The 16,910-nt window shown below is 24.3% G+C and overlaps 1 protein-coding gene across 2 annotated transcripts in view; it reads left to right on the forward strand.

The window, feature by feature from the left end:
• Nucleotides 1-16,910, forward strand: part of LOC100201778 (matrix metalloproteinase-24) — a 57,062-nt gene that overhangs the window by 34,516 nt on the left and 5,636 nt on the right. For both annotated transcript variants that reach the window (XM_065791451.1, XM_065791450.1), the window contains exons 3-6: nucleotides 2,736-2,886; nucleotides 5,728-5,977; nucleotides 9,427-9,657; nucleotides 10,752-11,022. In XM_065791451.1, coding sequence (XP_065647523.1) covers nucleotides 2,736-2,886; nucleotides 5,728-5,977; nucleotides 9,427-9,657; nucleotides 10,752-11,022 — 903 coding nt within the window. The remainder of the gene's footprint in view (nucleotides 1-2,735; nucleotides 2,887-5,727; nucleotides 5,978-9,426; nucleotides 9,658-10,751; nucleotides 11,023-16,910) is intronic.

Here is a 16,910-nt window from a genome sequence, read left to right on the forward strand (position 1 = left end):
TGTGTTTATAATGAATTAAAGTATTGGAATATAGCCCTTGAGAATTTAGGAAATTATCATGTCAACCTTTTTTTCTGACCTTTATTTTAAATTCGTTTTGATTTGAAATTCTATTTTCTAATTCTTTTTTTTCTTTTTTTTTATGACTTTACCTAGAGTATTTTTTTTTTTTTTTTTTTTTGAATCTGAACATTTTTGCAAAATGATTTTGATACTTTTATCAAATCTTTCATTTTTATTTCTATTTCTATATTTTTGGTTTTTAGAAAATCTGGTATTAAAGGCATCACTACAGTTTCCATTAAATTAAGTTTACAATAATTGTAACTGAATGTTAATAATTTTCAAAATATAAAGACTAAAATGATCTTTTTGGTATGGCGTATAATTTTATCATCAATCGCATATGAGGTACTTTATCAAATCCTTTTGAGAATTCTGTATACAAAAAATCAACACATCAGTCATTCTCAATAGCAAAAAATAAATTAACTTGTATTTTTAGCAGATTTGTGGTACATCTTTTGTTCTTTTGGATAACCATGTTGGTTACTATTTAATAAATTATTTGTTAACATGTAATTCATAATTTTATCACGTAAGATTGATTTAAGAATTTTGCATGGTACTGACATCATTGAAATAGGTCTATAATTTGCTGGATCATTTTGTCACTTTTTTTGTAAAATGGTGTTGCATTTGCTATTTTCCACTTCAGTGGAATTTGTTCTTCTTTTAAGGATCTTTTGAAGTTCTGGAGGTTTGCAACAACTATTTTGACATTAAATACATATGAACTTACTCCATCTGCACCAAATGCTTTATTAACATTAAGATTACTTATTTTACTCCTTAAAAAATCTCAAGTTTTGAATCAATATCTAATTCTAAAATCTTGTTTCTACTGTTTTTACTTTATACTGAATTAAAGTTTGAGAATATTAGCAATATCATCACCGTTTGATTGTAAATAACCATTTTTATCCATTATTGTCTTAATACCTAATTTTATTTTTCTGTTGGAGTTTACATACACAAAAAATAATTTGGCATTTTCTTTTGATGACTGTTTTTTTTCAAAATTGATTCTTTTTGTTCTAACTAGGTTTCTAGCTGCTTTACTAATTAAAGTATATTGAATTTTTAACTGAATTTAAAATCATTAGATAATAGTTTGCGCCGTTGTTTTATCTCAAGTTTCTTTTTTTTGTCATAGCACTCATTAATACTATTATTTACAAACAGACCTTTTTAATTACTTTCATTGATAGCATTGTTTATGGCAGTTTTATAGTTATAAGTCTAATATTTTACAGTTATAGTTATTTTTCTCTGCAGGTGCATCAGGTGGCCGAAGAATACAGTCAAGTAAAATTTTTTCATGAAGGTGCACATAGAACAAACTTGGTGTATTTTCACTGAAAATACACCAAGTCTGTTCTATGTGATGGTCTTCAGTAAAAATTTCAGCTTGTGAATAAGTTAACAAATTTTTTTTATATAGATAGTGACACCACCTCCATGTGATTTAATTGAGTTTCTATTTTATTATTATGAATAATTTGATAACTGTTTACATGTATTAATGAACTTTCAATAAACCAGGTTTCGATGATCATGTTTATATCAGGATTAAAGGTCACAATGTCTAATAAAAACAAACTTATTGTTTTATGATGTAGCACTTGTGTATCTACAAATAAAGTAACTTTTAGTTATTTATATATTTTGTTTATTGACAAGAATGGCATCAGCAATCAGAGATTTTTAAACATGGTTAGTACCTGTACATTATATGGTGTATTGTTATGTATTTTGTATGAGTACTGTTGTGATTTCTTCCTATTAAATTGATTATTAGACTAAAGTGGTTTTAATAAACTGCTCTTGAACTCACTTAGCTTGTCTTGATTTCTTAATTATTACATATTGTTTGTCTTGATTTCTTAGTTATTACATAAGGTATCTTTCTGCTTTCATCATATGAACATTAAAATAAGTACCATTAATTTTATTTTTGTTATTGTATGCTTTTTTCAACATTAAGTTTCTCCAGGTTTTCATTAAGTCTCTCCAGGTTTTCATTAAGTTTCTCCAGACTTTCATTAAGTTTCTCCAGGCTTTTTTCTAATTTTAGGAATAATTGTTGCTAATTTACCCTCTATTTTTGATCTGTGTCAATTTCTCAATTATTGTCAAACTTTTTTTAATTTCATCATTATTATGTTGTGTTATTCCCTAAATGACTATGTTATTTTCTTTTTTCTTTTGTTCCACTGTTTCATTAGCAATAGCATCTATGACATTAATTTGCCCTTTTGTCTTCTTGATGTTTTTTCCAGCTACAATATTTCAAGCTACAATTTTCCAGCTACAATATTCCAAGCTTTTCTATTATCAGAAGCAACATTATCAACATTATGTTTTTAAAAATGTTTAACTTCAAGAATATAGGTTTTTTCATTTAGTTTTTTTTTCAAGAAACTTTAAAAAAACTTTTTTTGTTTAAATCTTTGACTGCTACTATTGCCACAGTTCTTATTCTAAAAAGTAATTAAAAACATTTTCACGCTTGTTTTTAAGTATTATCATTTTATCTATGAATTTTACATTTTTAGTAATATAGTATTGTATAACTTATGTGATGATTTTGTTATTACACATTTGTTTTTATTTGTTCTTCACATTTTATATTTTGATTTAAAAGATATTTATGTTTTAAAAATACAATTTAGTTTTGCAAAAATACCGATAACAGGTCAGCTTGATGCGCAGACTAGAGAATATATTTTTAAACCAAGATGTGGAATGCCAGATATCACAAGTAATTCAAATAGAAAACGAAAGAGAAAGTATCTTCTTCAAGGGACTAAATGGTTAAAACAAGTAAGCAAAAAAAATTTTTAAATAAGTTATTTAATATATATATATATATATATATATATATATATATATATATATATATATATATATATATATATATATATACATATACACACACATATACAGGCCTTGTTAAGAAGCATAATGTTGTTTGCATTTTATTTTCGCAATTTTACTGCGCGTTAAGCCATTTACATGATGCCAAAGCCTTTTTTCAATTTTCAGTATTTAAACCGTCTTTTAAATAGTTTATACTTAAAACATTAAGCAGTAATTAATTGCTGTATAAAAAATTTTCACTGCAATAGTGAAATAATTATTTATAGTTATATAAATAGATATTTAAATTAATTTTTTTCTACTTTTCATATTTAAAAAATTTTTAATATAAATTTTATTTATTATATTTAAATTGAATTTATTATTAAATATTAATAAATTTAAATTTACTTTATTAAATTAAAAAAAAGTTTAGAATTCAATAATAGTTATAAATATAGTATGTATATAATAGTGTTGTCACAACTTTTAAGTTATTCTACTGTCAACTAAACCAAATAATATATTTTTGAAATTGACTATTGAATATTGAAGTAAAAGTTGATTTAGTCTAAATATAGGAATAAATTTTTTTTTAAGTAAATTGTTGATAAAAGCAATATAGTTTTTTTATTTGCTTTTGTTTTTTAACATCATATCATTTAAATATTAATGGGAAAAAGCAATATGAGAGCAGGGCCACTCTGACGACAGGGCAATTTATTCTCAAGCCCTAATGGTTTGTCTTAAATACTTGCAAAATATCAAAAAGTCTATGCATTCATATCTGCAATGGGATTGAATAAATGAAATATAGATTTTAAAGCTTTGTAATTTAATTTTGCTCCAGGGCACTGAGTCAGCTTGGAAAGGCGCTGTATAATAATATTTTCGAAAATCACAAGCATAGAATAAACAAAAAAACCATATAAAATTAATGAAATACACAACCAAAAGTTTAATTAGCTATAAATATTGCTAAAATTATTAGATCAAAACTTTAAGGTAGTAAACAAAAAGCTAGGTACCATGTAAAAGTTGTAATAGGACATGCTGTTGTTATTAATTGAACAAACAAAAATGAAATATTGAAAAAATTAAATTGAATAAATAGATATTAGGATTTTAAGATTATTAATTGACTAATTCAACTTTTAATTGATTAGTAGAAATTCCATAGTTGATTAAATCAATTATTTGATTTTTCAAAGTCGACTAATTTCAACTTTTGACTAATCAACTTATAGTCAATTTAGTCTATGACAACACTAGTGTATAAATTATAATAATATAATATGTATATAAGTTGATTTGTAAATGTTAAACTAAGGCATTTAAAAAAATGTTATTGTAATATGTTTAATTTAATTTAATTATTAAAATTTAATCTTAATGTTTTACTATATCTGATTGTTTAAATTAATATTTAAAAAAAAAAGCATATATATCTGGTTGTTAACTTATTTAATTTGATAATGAATCTTTTTTGTACAAATAGTTGATTGTCTTTAATTTAAACTTTTATTCTCAATTAAAGGTGTTGTTGCTGCTATCTCTGGTAATAACTTTATAATCAATAATGTAGTTGCATTATTATTATTGAAGATATTTGAATTTCTTTGTAATTGTCAATGCTCTGTTTTGAAAAAATACATCCATAACCTAGATAAAATATATACTATAAAAAGTTTTTGATAAAGGTTTAATAAGGACATAAACAATTTAATAAGACAAATAAATACCTGATTCTAAACATAATCTTCTTTATTTGCAATTGGGCTCCACTTTCAAATCATGATCATCTGAAAGACAGCTATCGACTTCAAAATAGAAACCAATATCTTCTTCATTTTTTATTATGAGTTTACAGGTGCCATCGCCACTATTTTCTTCTTGTATTTTTCGAATCTTGTTTATCCTTTTTTCTATTTTGAACTCTTGCTATTAATTTTTTATCTTTGATATGATTAATTGAACCTTTTCATCTCTTTCACTAAGAGATTTTTTCTTAATGAAAGTTCTTCCAATATACTTTTTTTGTTTCTATGCATATCGATACTCTTGTATTATATAGATTTTAATCTGTTAGATTACTACAAAGTTGTATGCTTTGTAGGTTATATAGATCTCCCAGCTAGAAGACTTTGTAAGTTATATAGATCTCCTAGCCAGAAGATTTTGTAAGTTATATAGATCTCCCAGCCAGAAGATTTTGTCATAATTATCTGACTCTTCTAACACTAGTTGATAAGTTAAAATCCAATAGCAAACACAATAATCTATTTGTGATTGTCTATTGTTTATTTCTATTTATTATCTGCCTTGCTGGCAAGGCAGATAATAAATTTTGTCATTGTTAAACATGCCAAAGTACCTGCTTGTTTAATTACTATTAATATTGATTGTTATTTAGCCTGTCTTTGGCTAAAATATTATTTCTAAAATTTTAATAAAAACTTGATAAAATTTGATACAAAATAAGAATAAGTGATGACAAAAAATGAAAATTTTGAAATAATCAAATTAGAAGGAGTCTAATTTAATTATTTAAAAAACTTTTTGATTTGGTCAAAATATTAGCAATGTAACTTATAACTTAATCTACAACACTTATCTTTATTTGAAAACTTTGATGTAAATTTTGACTAGAAAAGAGTTCATTCAAAATTTATAATAACAACTCTAATTAAAGTTATTAAAAGAAAAAATAACTTTGTACTGGATAAAAATAACTACAATATCAAATTTTAATTAAGCCATCATAAAAAAAAAAAACTTTAATAAAGAAATCGTTAATATATTTAGAATTTAACATGGGCTGTAGAGAATGACAACAATGATGGTATTTCACGAACAGATGTTCAAAACATCATGCGTAGATCGTTTGAAAAGTGGGCAGCTGTCACAAATCTTAAGTTTATAGAATTGGAAAAACAACCAGTGAATTCTGCTGATATTCGTGTTTCCTTCGAAATAAAAAAGCATGGTGATCCATATGCTTTTGATGGTGAAGGTGGAACACTTGCGCATGCATTTTATCCACTTGAGAACACAGGTGAGTATTTATTTTTGAGGATTTTTTGTTTTTGTTGTTTTTATTTGCTTCTCATTATATACTTTCTAGAAAAGTATAAATAGTCATTAACAAGATTTTTTGATAGATTAGTGTGTTATCTAAACAAATGACCTTTAGAAAACACCTTTTTTATAAAAAAAATAATTCATAATTTGTAAAATTAAAACTTTCTTTTCTGTAGTTTAATCTTTAGTTATTTACGTTCTTTATACTATTTGTCTTTTTCAGTGTTTTCTTGTTGATATTAAAAAAATAAAAAATATGTTTGTAATAACCCTACTTATGATATGTTGCATTTTGTTTTATTTTTAAAAGTGTTTGATTGCTATATATTATCACAAGGACCTCATGTATTTTTTCAAAAATTGCAAAAATTATAAAGAATTCTATACTACCAGTATGAAAGTTAAAAAGAAAAGTTTAAAAGTTTGTAAACTTATCTAAAGTACTAAATTTATTTGGCTTATTATTTCTATTTTTTTTTGGTCACAACGAGTGTCTAAAATCCTGCATTTTGTATATCTTGTTTTATTTTCTTAGTTTTTATTAATGAAACACAGTGTTAAATGAAATATTTTTGTCAAGTGATTTTTTACTAATTTATGTATTTATATATATATATATATATATATATATATATATATATATATATATATATAATATAAATTTATATATATGTGATATAAATTTATATATATATATGTCTTCTCTATTTGAAATTCAGCGTAAAAAAAAGCGCTGACCGGATGGTCATTTTTAGGTTGGCATGCGCGATTTATAAAGTTCATCTTTTTCTGTTATTTATATTAAAATAAAAACAGTGAAAAAAAGGGTTTGAATAAATACTATATAAAAGAATTTGAAAAACCTGGGAAAATTAACGTTTTATTTAAATTCTAGATAAAATAATTAAAAAAATAAATAACAAAAAATGCTTTATATAAATATTAAACAAAATAATTGAAATTAAAACTGAAAACAAGCGGGTTTTTTTAGTTCTAAATGAAAATAATAAAAAAAAAAAACGAAAGAATAAATGGTGTTTTATAAAAATATTTAACAAAATGAATAAAATAAAAATGGAAAAATTTGTTACTTAAATTCTAGATGAAAGAATTAAAATAATAATAATAAAAAAAAAAGCAAAAAAAAATATATTTAATTACATTCCGAATGGCAAAAGGAACCTTTTATTTAAATTTTAAATAAAAATATTAAATTAAAAACGGCTAAAGGAACCTTTTGTTTCAATTCTAAATAAAATAATTCATACATAAAGTGTTTTTGCAATTTTTCATAAAAGTATTTGATGAACAGAATAGAAATGTTGCAATTTTAAAGAAACATTTTTTTAACAAGCACTTTTTTATGCTTTTGCCAAAATTTTTGTGGGCATGTGGGCAAGTGCAAAAGCACTAGCAAAATGCAGAAGACTGATATGTAATATATACTAGCTGTCACGACCCATAAAATATGGGTCTAGGGAGTTTATTTCACATCTACCTATAAAAATAGATTTTTATACTTATTCAGATATTTATCTATCCTCTATTTCTTTATTTTAATGTTTTTTGAATAAATGGCAGAAAAATAATTCATTTAAACATTGCTCTTATAGCAAAAAAAAAGTTAATATGCGCACTTTGTTTGCATGCTTATAGCTCATCAGAACTTTGACCTTAAGAGTTCTAATAAATAAATAAATGGGGTAAGAGTATTACCCCGTTTATTTATTTCTGAAAAAGTCTTAATTGAATGAAAACATTTTCCTACTTTAAAAAAAAATTTTCCGTCTTTTTAATGAATTAAATGCGCAGATTAACTTTATTGATTGCATAAACACTTAACATAAGTATCTCTTACATAGATGGCAATTGCGTCTTTTTTTTGTTTGTTTTTTGCCTTTACAGCAGTACCTACTGGAGTAGCAGGATGGGATTATTCATTTTTTCCATATTAAGTTTTAGACCAAAAATTTCTTCAGACCATCCGCAGCTTATTAGGACTAATTACCTGGGCACATTAATAACATAACTATTTTGACATATGGGCAAAAAATTTGTACCAGTGTTTTGATGTTTTCAGAAATTTTAAGCTTTTTTAAAAATTTTCTCCTTTTTGTTTGTAACTGTATAATATCTTTACATATGTTATGTATATAATATCTGTAAAACTTCAAAAGTTTTTTATTTTGTATTGTAGAAAAAAAGATAAAAAAAAGAAAAAAGGTTCCAGTGCTAGGGTTCGAACCGCTTTGCTTCAGAAACTCTGCGAGCTATCTACTCGGCCACATACGTGTGTCGCTTGAAGAAGATTTTAAAACTATTTAACAAACAAAAGACTTTATAAAACAGAAATGAATGCTATAGATTAATATTAAGGAGATGCTGCCGCAATGCAATTTTCAAGTGAGAGTAAAACTGTAAAACTTGATATATGTTTTAGTATGTTTTGCCATTACATAGTTTTAAGTTTACATAAGTGAGATATTTACATACACATTCATGCACATTTTCTTATTAAAAAAAGTACTGCAACTCCTTCTTGCCATTACCTCGGCTGCAATGGCTACCAAGAGTTCTGTGTCAAACTGAGGCTAAAGGCTTAATTAATTATAGTTTACAGTTAAATTTGGATGGAACTGAGTTCTAATTAATTCAATTTGAAATTCCTTTTTAAATAGAAAAAGTTGTTCTGCAGAAGATTTGATTTTAATAAATTTTTCACATATTTTGTAAAAATACAGAGAGGGTTTATTCAACTTTGCAACTTTTGGATAATTAATAGGCAACAGTGTACTGATTTTGCAATGGTTGTAAAGTCAAAAGTTGCAAAAAATTTGAATCATTATAATTTTTTTTTATAATGAATAAAAACAACATATTTTATTTACAGTTTAAACATGCTATTAAGTAGATATATAAACCCCTCAACAACATGTTTAAGTTTAATCTGCTTTATTTAACAAACCAAATGTTTTAATAAATTATTCTTAAACAAAGTGTTTTCAAAAAAATCTTGATAAAAAAAGATTTTAAATTTTAAAGATTTAGTAGCCGCTTTTGCAAGCAACCACTAAACACAACTACTTTTTTACAACCTTATTTTACTATAAAGTTAACAGTTAATAAAATCTTTTGTGCAGTAAACTTTTTGTTTTAAGTTGTGCAAACACTACAAAAATGTTTGTGAATACTAAAACAAAAAAAAGGCAAATATGGGTACCGTACGCTTTTTTCTGCCTATGTTACGCAAGAGTAAAAAATGTTTTACAAATACACCACTGTGTATTATACTAATCAAAAAGCTCTTTTTTGTTGGTTTTTTAGCTGGTATTTATGGTGATTTATTTTTGCTAATTAATTATTTATGTCATATCATGTGTTATTAGAACTGAGTTCACAAATCCTCTTTACAAATAACTCTAGGTTTAGCAGGTGACTGTCATTTTGATGATGATGAAGTCTTCACAATAGCAGCTAATCCTAGTGGATCTCAAAAAAATTTATTATGGGTGGCAGTGCATGAATTAGGACATTCTATTGGGCTAGAGCACTCAGATGTAAGAGGCGCCATTATGTATCCTTGGTACACTAATTTTAAAGGACAAGATTTTGATTTAACATTTGATGATATTTCGGGAGTTCAAAGCATATATGGTAAATAATTTGTTTTTTAATTTTTTTTTTTAAGTTGTTTTTAGTTTTTTTTTAATGTATTTTATTTCTTTAATTTAATTGTTTTTGTTTCAAGTTGTTTTTGTTTTAAGTTGTTTTTGTTTTAACAGAAGTGCATTTTTAGGCTTTACGCAAAATATAGTAAATCTAACACCTGCTGCTTTTATCAAAGTTTTCAGTTAAATATTGTTTATTAAAAAAAGCTACCACATGTGTTTACTATTTTTTCAAATTTCTGAATAACATAGGGCCAATTTTGTTGTTGTTGTTGTGGCCATAAAAAAATATTGAATTTTTTAATATAATAGTTTTTATATATACTTTTATATAGTATTTTTGATATAAAATATTATATTAAAAATTAAACTAAAAAAAAAAGCTTAAGTTGAATGAAGCTAACGATCTCAAACTTCTAATGATCTCCTACTTCTATTGATCTCCTACTTCTATTTTTTAAATAAATTTTGTGTTATGGGTATTAACGCTCTTTTAAGCTTTTCTCTAAATACTTGAGACAATATTATTATTATTTTCATATAATCATGTGATCATTGCTATTGGTCATTGATTTCAAACGAGTTAACCATAAGTCTCATATTAGACTTACTTTGAAAACAAACTTCCACTGTGCTAAGTTAAAATCAAATTAAAGTTTGATAAAACTGTTCAGAAACATATGGCTATTTGCAAGCCTGACATTATTTTAAATTGAAATTACTGATAAAATTTATTAATTTCTAATATTTAAAAAAAATTTTAATTCGTTAAATAAAGGTAAATGTTAGTAATATCTATCTTTTATATAAAATTTTGTATTTTTATGGTCGCATTTTTTTTTTTGCTTTCTAAACTCAACGTAAGCAGTTATATTGTTATTAATCTTGTTATATTGCCATTAATTGCCAGAAAATTGCTCTTAAAATATTATTCAATAATATTTATAAATAGTTTATATTTTAATTAATTATTATAACATAAATAGAATTTTAAAAAATTCTATTTATATTATACTTTAGTATAATATAATATAAATAATAAACTTTTTAGTATAGCATTCTGATTGATTCTTTTACAAGGTTATAAAGTTTTACCAACTTCTACAACTACTTACACCCCAGTTGTTTCAAAAGGTGTTTGCCCAACCTACATCGGCGCTATTTTACGCATAAAAGAGGGGAAAATTGAAAGAACATTAGTGTTTAATAAAGAAAAATATTATCGATTGAATCACTTAGATTTCGGCGTAGATGATGGTCCATATGTGGTTTCCTCAAAATTTGAAGGAGTAACATATGTTGATGCTGCTTTCACCATAAATGAACTTCATTATTTCTTTTATGGTGATAGGTGAGTTTGTAAATTTTAACCATTGAAGTTCAACCTTTTAGCTATTACGTTACATTTTGATGTTATAATAATACCAATAATTTCATACTCCTGAAAATTATTTTTTAAGATAATTATCCATTTATTTTGTAATAATTTTTAGGCCTTCAAACAATAAATTTTTTTTATCATAATTTTGCAATATAACAAAAGCCATGTGAAAAAATAGTTACAAAAAGTTATATATTAGTTACAACAATTTCAAATCTAACGTTTGCTTATATAAAATCAATAAAAATGTATTAATCCAAATAAAACAGTTACAAACAATAAATTGGTGTTAATTCAAATGAAGTGCTGAATCTAGTACACAGCTGGCTGCAGACACTAATTTGCACATCAAGACTATTGCTTTCCAAAAATTATTCTTTAATTGGGTTTTTTAATTTATCGCTAATATTTATATAAAACTTTTAAAGTATAAAGTTACTTTCTTGGTTTGAGTTATTATTAATATAATAGAGTATAAATCCATATACCTTGTTAACTGTTAAAATCAGTATAAATCGATATGCCTTGTTAACTGTTAAAATCAGTATAAATCAATATACATTGTTAACCGTTAAAATCAGTATAAATCAATATACCTTGTCCTCTTCTTCAATAGTTGTTAAAAGTTTATAGAATTAAACTGGTTTTTGAAAAGATATATGAAATTTCACCACTGGTTCTAAATGTTGCTATCACTCAAGATTAGAATATAAAATTGATAATAATTTTTAAAAGTTTTGTCACTCATTTTGAATACATGCGATATAAAATTATCAATGGTACAAGAAGCTGTTGCCAGTAAAGAATAAAATGTAATAATATATAATCTTATCATTGAGAGTTCGATTCCCATTACATTCCTTGTAGTAACGCGCTTAACTTGTTTCTGCACAGCAGCATTGTTCTTAAAGGTTCGTGTTTCAGCGTTATAGAGTTGAGAGAGGGTTACAACCACAATTAAAAATAGCTTGACTGTTGCCTTCATGGCCTTGGGGAAATGTATTAACATTTAAAAAAAAAAATTATGTTCATATCAAAACAATGAACTATATAAACTTATCAGTAGTAACAAATGCAGATAAACGTTTTTATTGCAGCTTAATCTTAAACTTTAAAGTATGAAGATTAAATAAACAATATACTCCATTAATTGGAAACTCAAACCAAAAAAAATATTTTTACATTAAAGACATTTCAAAAAAATTTTTGTTAGTATTAGCAATACATTAAAATATATGTTTCAATACACAATATATTTTTATTTATAGTTCAATATACAATATATATTTTTACTTACTTTGTTGATCTAATGCAAACAAATTGGAATTCAGAGCAACTGTTTCTCTGATTTTTATGAGTTTCAGATTCAGTTAGTCTTTTAAACAGACCACAAAAATCATGAATACAATAAAATAAAATGCATAGTATAAAACATAATATAACTTATATATTATAATAAATGAATATAACATAATATAACTTATATGTTATGATAAATGAATAACGTTCATCATTTGAACGGATTTTATCAATCATAGAAAAATATTAAAATGCCAATTTAACTATTAACTTTTACTTATTTTAAAGTTATCTGTTGTATATGTTATATTTTTTTTGATGTATTATGTTAGCAATTTCTATTTGTTATGAGCTTTTTCCATTTCAATTTAATTTAAATATTAAATTTGCCTAAATATAATATATACTAGCTATATAATACATACTAGCTGTCTGGACCTGTACAATGTCTGTTCCACGCTGCCCACTTCTATAATTATTATACTCTTACCAAAAGAGTAAAATGCAAAATAATAAAAGTATATACATATATATATATATATATATATATATATATATATATATATATATATATATATATATATATATATATATATATATATATATATATATATTACAATTAGCAAAACATTTATTAGAAAAAAGAACAAAATATATAACTTTTTGACTATTAAAAAAAGCTTTAATTGTTAAGAAAACAGAACAAAATATATCTTTTGAACAAAATTTATTTACAAACAAAACAGCACAAATTCTTATTTATAAAAAAGAACAAAAAAAAAATTTTTTTAAACAAAACATCATTCAAGAAAACAATGCTTTATTATTTACAATTACTATATATATAAAACAACAAAACAAAATATTAAAAAAATAATATATATTTGCAAAAAACATTTAATATCTACATCTAAATCCACAATTAACAATCAGTTAATTAACAAATTACAAAAATACTAGTTATTGTATTTTTGTAGTTTTAGCATATTGTTTTTCCACTGCTTCTTCCCTACATATCCACATATTTCTTTTTCTACAGGGGCAACTCTTTTTATAAAATAAAAAAGTAGGAGAGGTGGAGGGGCCAAAAAATAGGAGGGAGACCGGGCCAAAAAATAGGAGGGAGGCCAAGTTTGTTGCCCCAAATTTGGCCCACAACCTATGTGCTTTATAAGATGTAAGCCCTCTTTTCATTCTGCATTCTGGTATGATAAAAGTAGCAGAAACATCACATATAAACACTATAAATAAATTTACTGTTGTTGTTTTTTCTAGAGCATTCTTAAAAATTGTAAAAATCTGGAAGAAATAACACTAATTTTAAGACAATTAACTATTATAAGAAATAGCAAAAACATAATAATTAACAGTGCAAACAAACTTTGTAATTTGACCAGAAGATAAAATTATTCTTACCTCGATTACAACAAAGTAAAATTTTTAAAAACTATTAGCTAATGATTAACATAGTAAATTTCAAATCACTAAAACTTAATTAAAACCATATTTTAAGAGAAGAAAAAGTAAACTAATGAGCAATGGTAGACCAAGGAAGAACTAAAGAAATAAAATATCAATAATAAAGTTAGACATGTTTGCAATACATAATCTTTGCAGTTAAACATAAAAGATTATCTCCATTATCTTGAGTTAAACATAAAAGATTATCTCCATTATCTTGAGATTATAAAGGTAAAACTATAGAAATATAAAGAAAAGAATAAAGTAAATTTATTTTCCATTATTAAAGTGTATATTATTTAGAAACAAAATATCTTTCCAACAAAATTTATTCTCATATCAATATATAAAGATAAAAATGTATAAACATATGGGATATATTTTAATTAAAACAATTAGTGATTTCAATTTCAACTAATAAATGTTGAAAAAAACCTACAAATCTAGCCCTTAAAAAAATATATATATAAGAAGATATTATTTCATTTATTTTTTGACATGCTGAAATAAGATTCAAAGAAGACATAAAAAATTGCAAACCTAGTAGGTTTTGATTTAAGTACGTTATAATTATTTAGAATTCTTCACAAAACTTAAAAATCAAATTTAAAAATAATTGAATCTAATTAAAAATAGTTGAAAATAATTGTGATCTTCAACAACCTGTAAAACTAAAATTATAAACAGATAAAAACATAATTTAGAATGTAGTTTAGTCAATTTAAAACATCATTAACAATTACTTAACATAAAATATGAAAAAATGGAGTTTAACAAGTTGAACGAAAGTTAAGAGAGCATTACCATCGATTTCTAAAAATTCAACAGATGAAATACATTTTTAATATTCAATACAAATATTCAAAGGATTTGAGTATTTGTATTAAATATTGAAAATGAATTTTTTATTCTAAATATTTTAAATATTCAACTTTTCCTTAATGTTTTTATTAAATTCATACTATTTAAAGGGATCTCAAAGTGCCGAGACAAGTTGTGTTTGTTTTAAAGAGAACGATTTAAAAAAATGTTTTTTTTTAAGTAAAACAAAATAATAAATGTATACCAACAAAAACAAACTTTGTTGTTTTACTCAAAGCTTGCTGTCTCCACAGTAGCAATTCTCTTGGAGTCTTTAAAATATACGCCAAAATCTACAGACTTTATAATTTATTCAAGCATGAGTTGTTTTTTTTGAATCAGTATTATTTGTTATTGTTTTATTTGTTTTTTAAAATAGTGTTTATTATCAATCATATAACAAACATTAACTTTTTTGTACATAATGGCTATGTAAAGTAAAAAAAAGTTTTTTTTCTAAAGATCATCAACGCATAACAGAGCATGAAACAGACAGCTTTTTATTAAATAAAGCAATAAATAATGTTTTATGGCAATAATTCAAGACAGATGGCGATTAAAATTGTTGTGTTGAAGCGCGCGTTAAAAAACATATTTAATATTTCCTAATTTATATGTCGTATTTGGCAAGTATTTTACATTTTTCTTATCAAAAAACTAGCAAAATTGACAATGAAAGGTTTTTCGTTAAACAATTTCGATTTCAAAATTGACTCGATAATACTATACTTTTTTTGCAATCTTTAACGTTAATTATTTAACTTTAAAAATGAAATAAAATGAGTGTCTGAAATATTTTATTATTATTTTTAATGCGAACTTCATAAAAATAAAAAATAAAAATTTGAAATAACTAAAAAAATTATATAGTAATTTATGATTAAAAAAGAAACTTATATATAATGATAAGTAACTAAACAAATTCTTTAAAAATCTATAATGGAAAAAAAAAATCTATAATTTGCTAACAAAATAATTTTTTAAGATTTTTTATCAAAATTCTACAATGATGTCATGTACTAAAACTCTTTGGAATTAAACACGCTTGAAAAAATGATAAAGTCTATTGATTGCTGAATATATTTTAAAGACTCCGAGAGAATACTGTGGAGACGGCGAGCTTCTAGTAAAACAACAAAGTTTGTTTTTGTTGGTATACATTTATTGTTTTGTTTTAAAAAAATTCTGCCCAAACATTTTTTTTTATCATTCTCTTTAAAATAAATGCAACTTGTCTCGGCACTTTGGGATCCCTTTAAGACCCTCTTTCTGCTTTTTCTTAAGTAGTTCAAGATCGGCATGTGAGAATCTTCAATCTTGCTTTTTTTTAATTTTTTTTTTTTTAATATGCAAAAAAAGAACAATTATATAATTTTATAGATATTTTATATATATATATATATACACACACACACACACACACACACACACACACACTATAAATGTGTGTTTAGATAAGCACTGTGATATCACACTGAAATAGCCTGCTGCTGGGAACTTTTTATTATTCTTTTTTTTTTTCAATCTTTTTCTTGTTTTATTCTTTATTTTTGCAAAAATGCCATGTGCTTAAGGTAGGAGAAACATATAACAATTTGTTAGCTATATACGCTATAGTAGATATATATATATATATATATATATATATATATATGTTATGTACAGATCTTGAACTTACCCATTTCACAAAATGTGCAATTTTTCGGCTTTTGGTTAATTGACTCCACTACTCCACTATACTTCATAACTATGCTTATTTACTTTGGTATTTTTTACATAACTAAAGTATCTTTAATAACTTTACATCTTTTCGTAACAAAAGTATTTAACATGGATGACAGTTGTATAACATTTCTACCAGTGTTTTTTGAACTTTTGGCAATTAAATTATTATTGTAGCTTTTTGGTGGTTAGTTTTTTATTTAGAATGTATTTGTTGTGCAATTTTATCATTGATTTCATGCTAGACTGTTAAAGTAATTTATTCAGTCTTGATTTCTACGTGAAAATACCAATACTAGGATACTCATTAATGTGTGGAATTCTCCTATTTTAAAAACTATATCCAATTTGCTTAAATTTTACAGTTTTTGCCCATAGCCACGAAGCCTGATCAAAACTTTAAGTTCAGTATTTCTAAGCAAATGTTACTACTTTAATATACAACTTTAATTACAAATGCTTCACTTGGAATAGGTAGATCTCATCAGCAGTTGAAAACAAATTTTTTTAACTGC

Source organism: Hydra vulgaris, chromosome 02 (genome assembly GCF_038396675.1).
Source record: "Hydra vulgaris chromosome 02, alternate assembly HydraT2T_AEP".
Lineage (NCBI taxonomy): Eukaryota > Metazoa > Cnidaria > Hydrozoa > Anthoathecata > Hydridae > Hydra > Hydra vulgaris.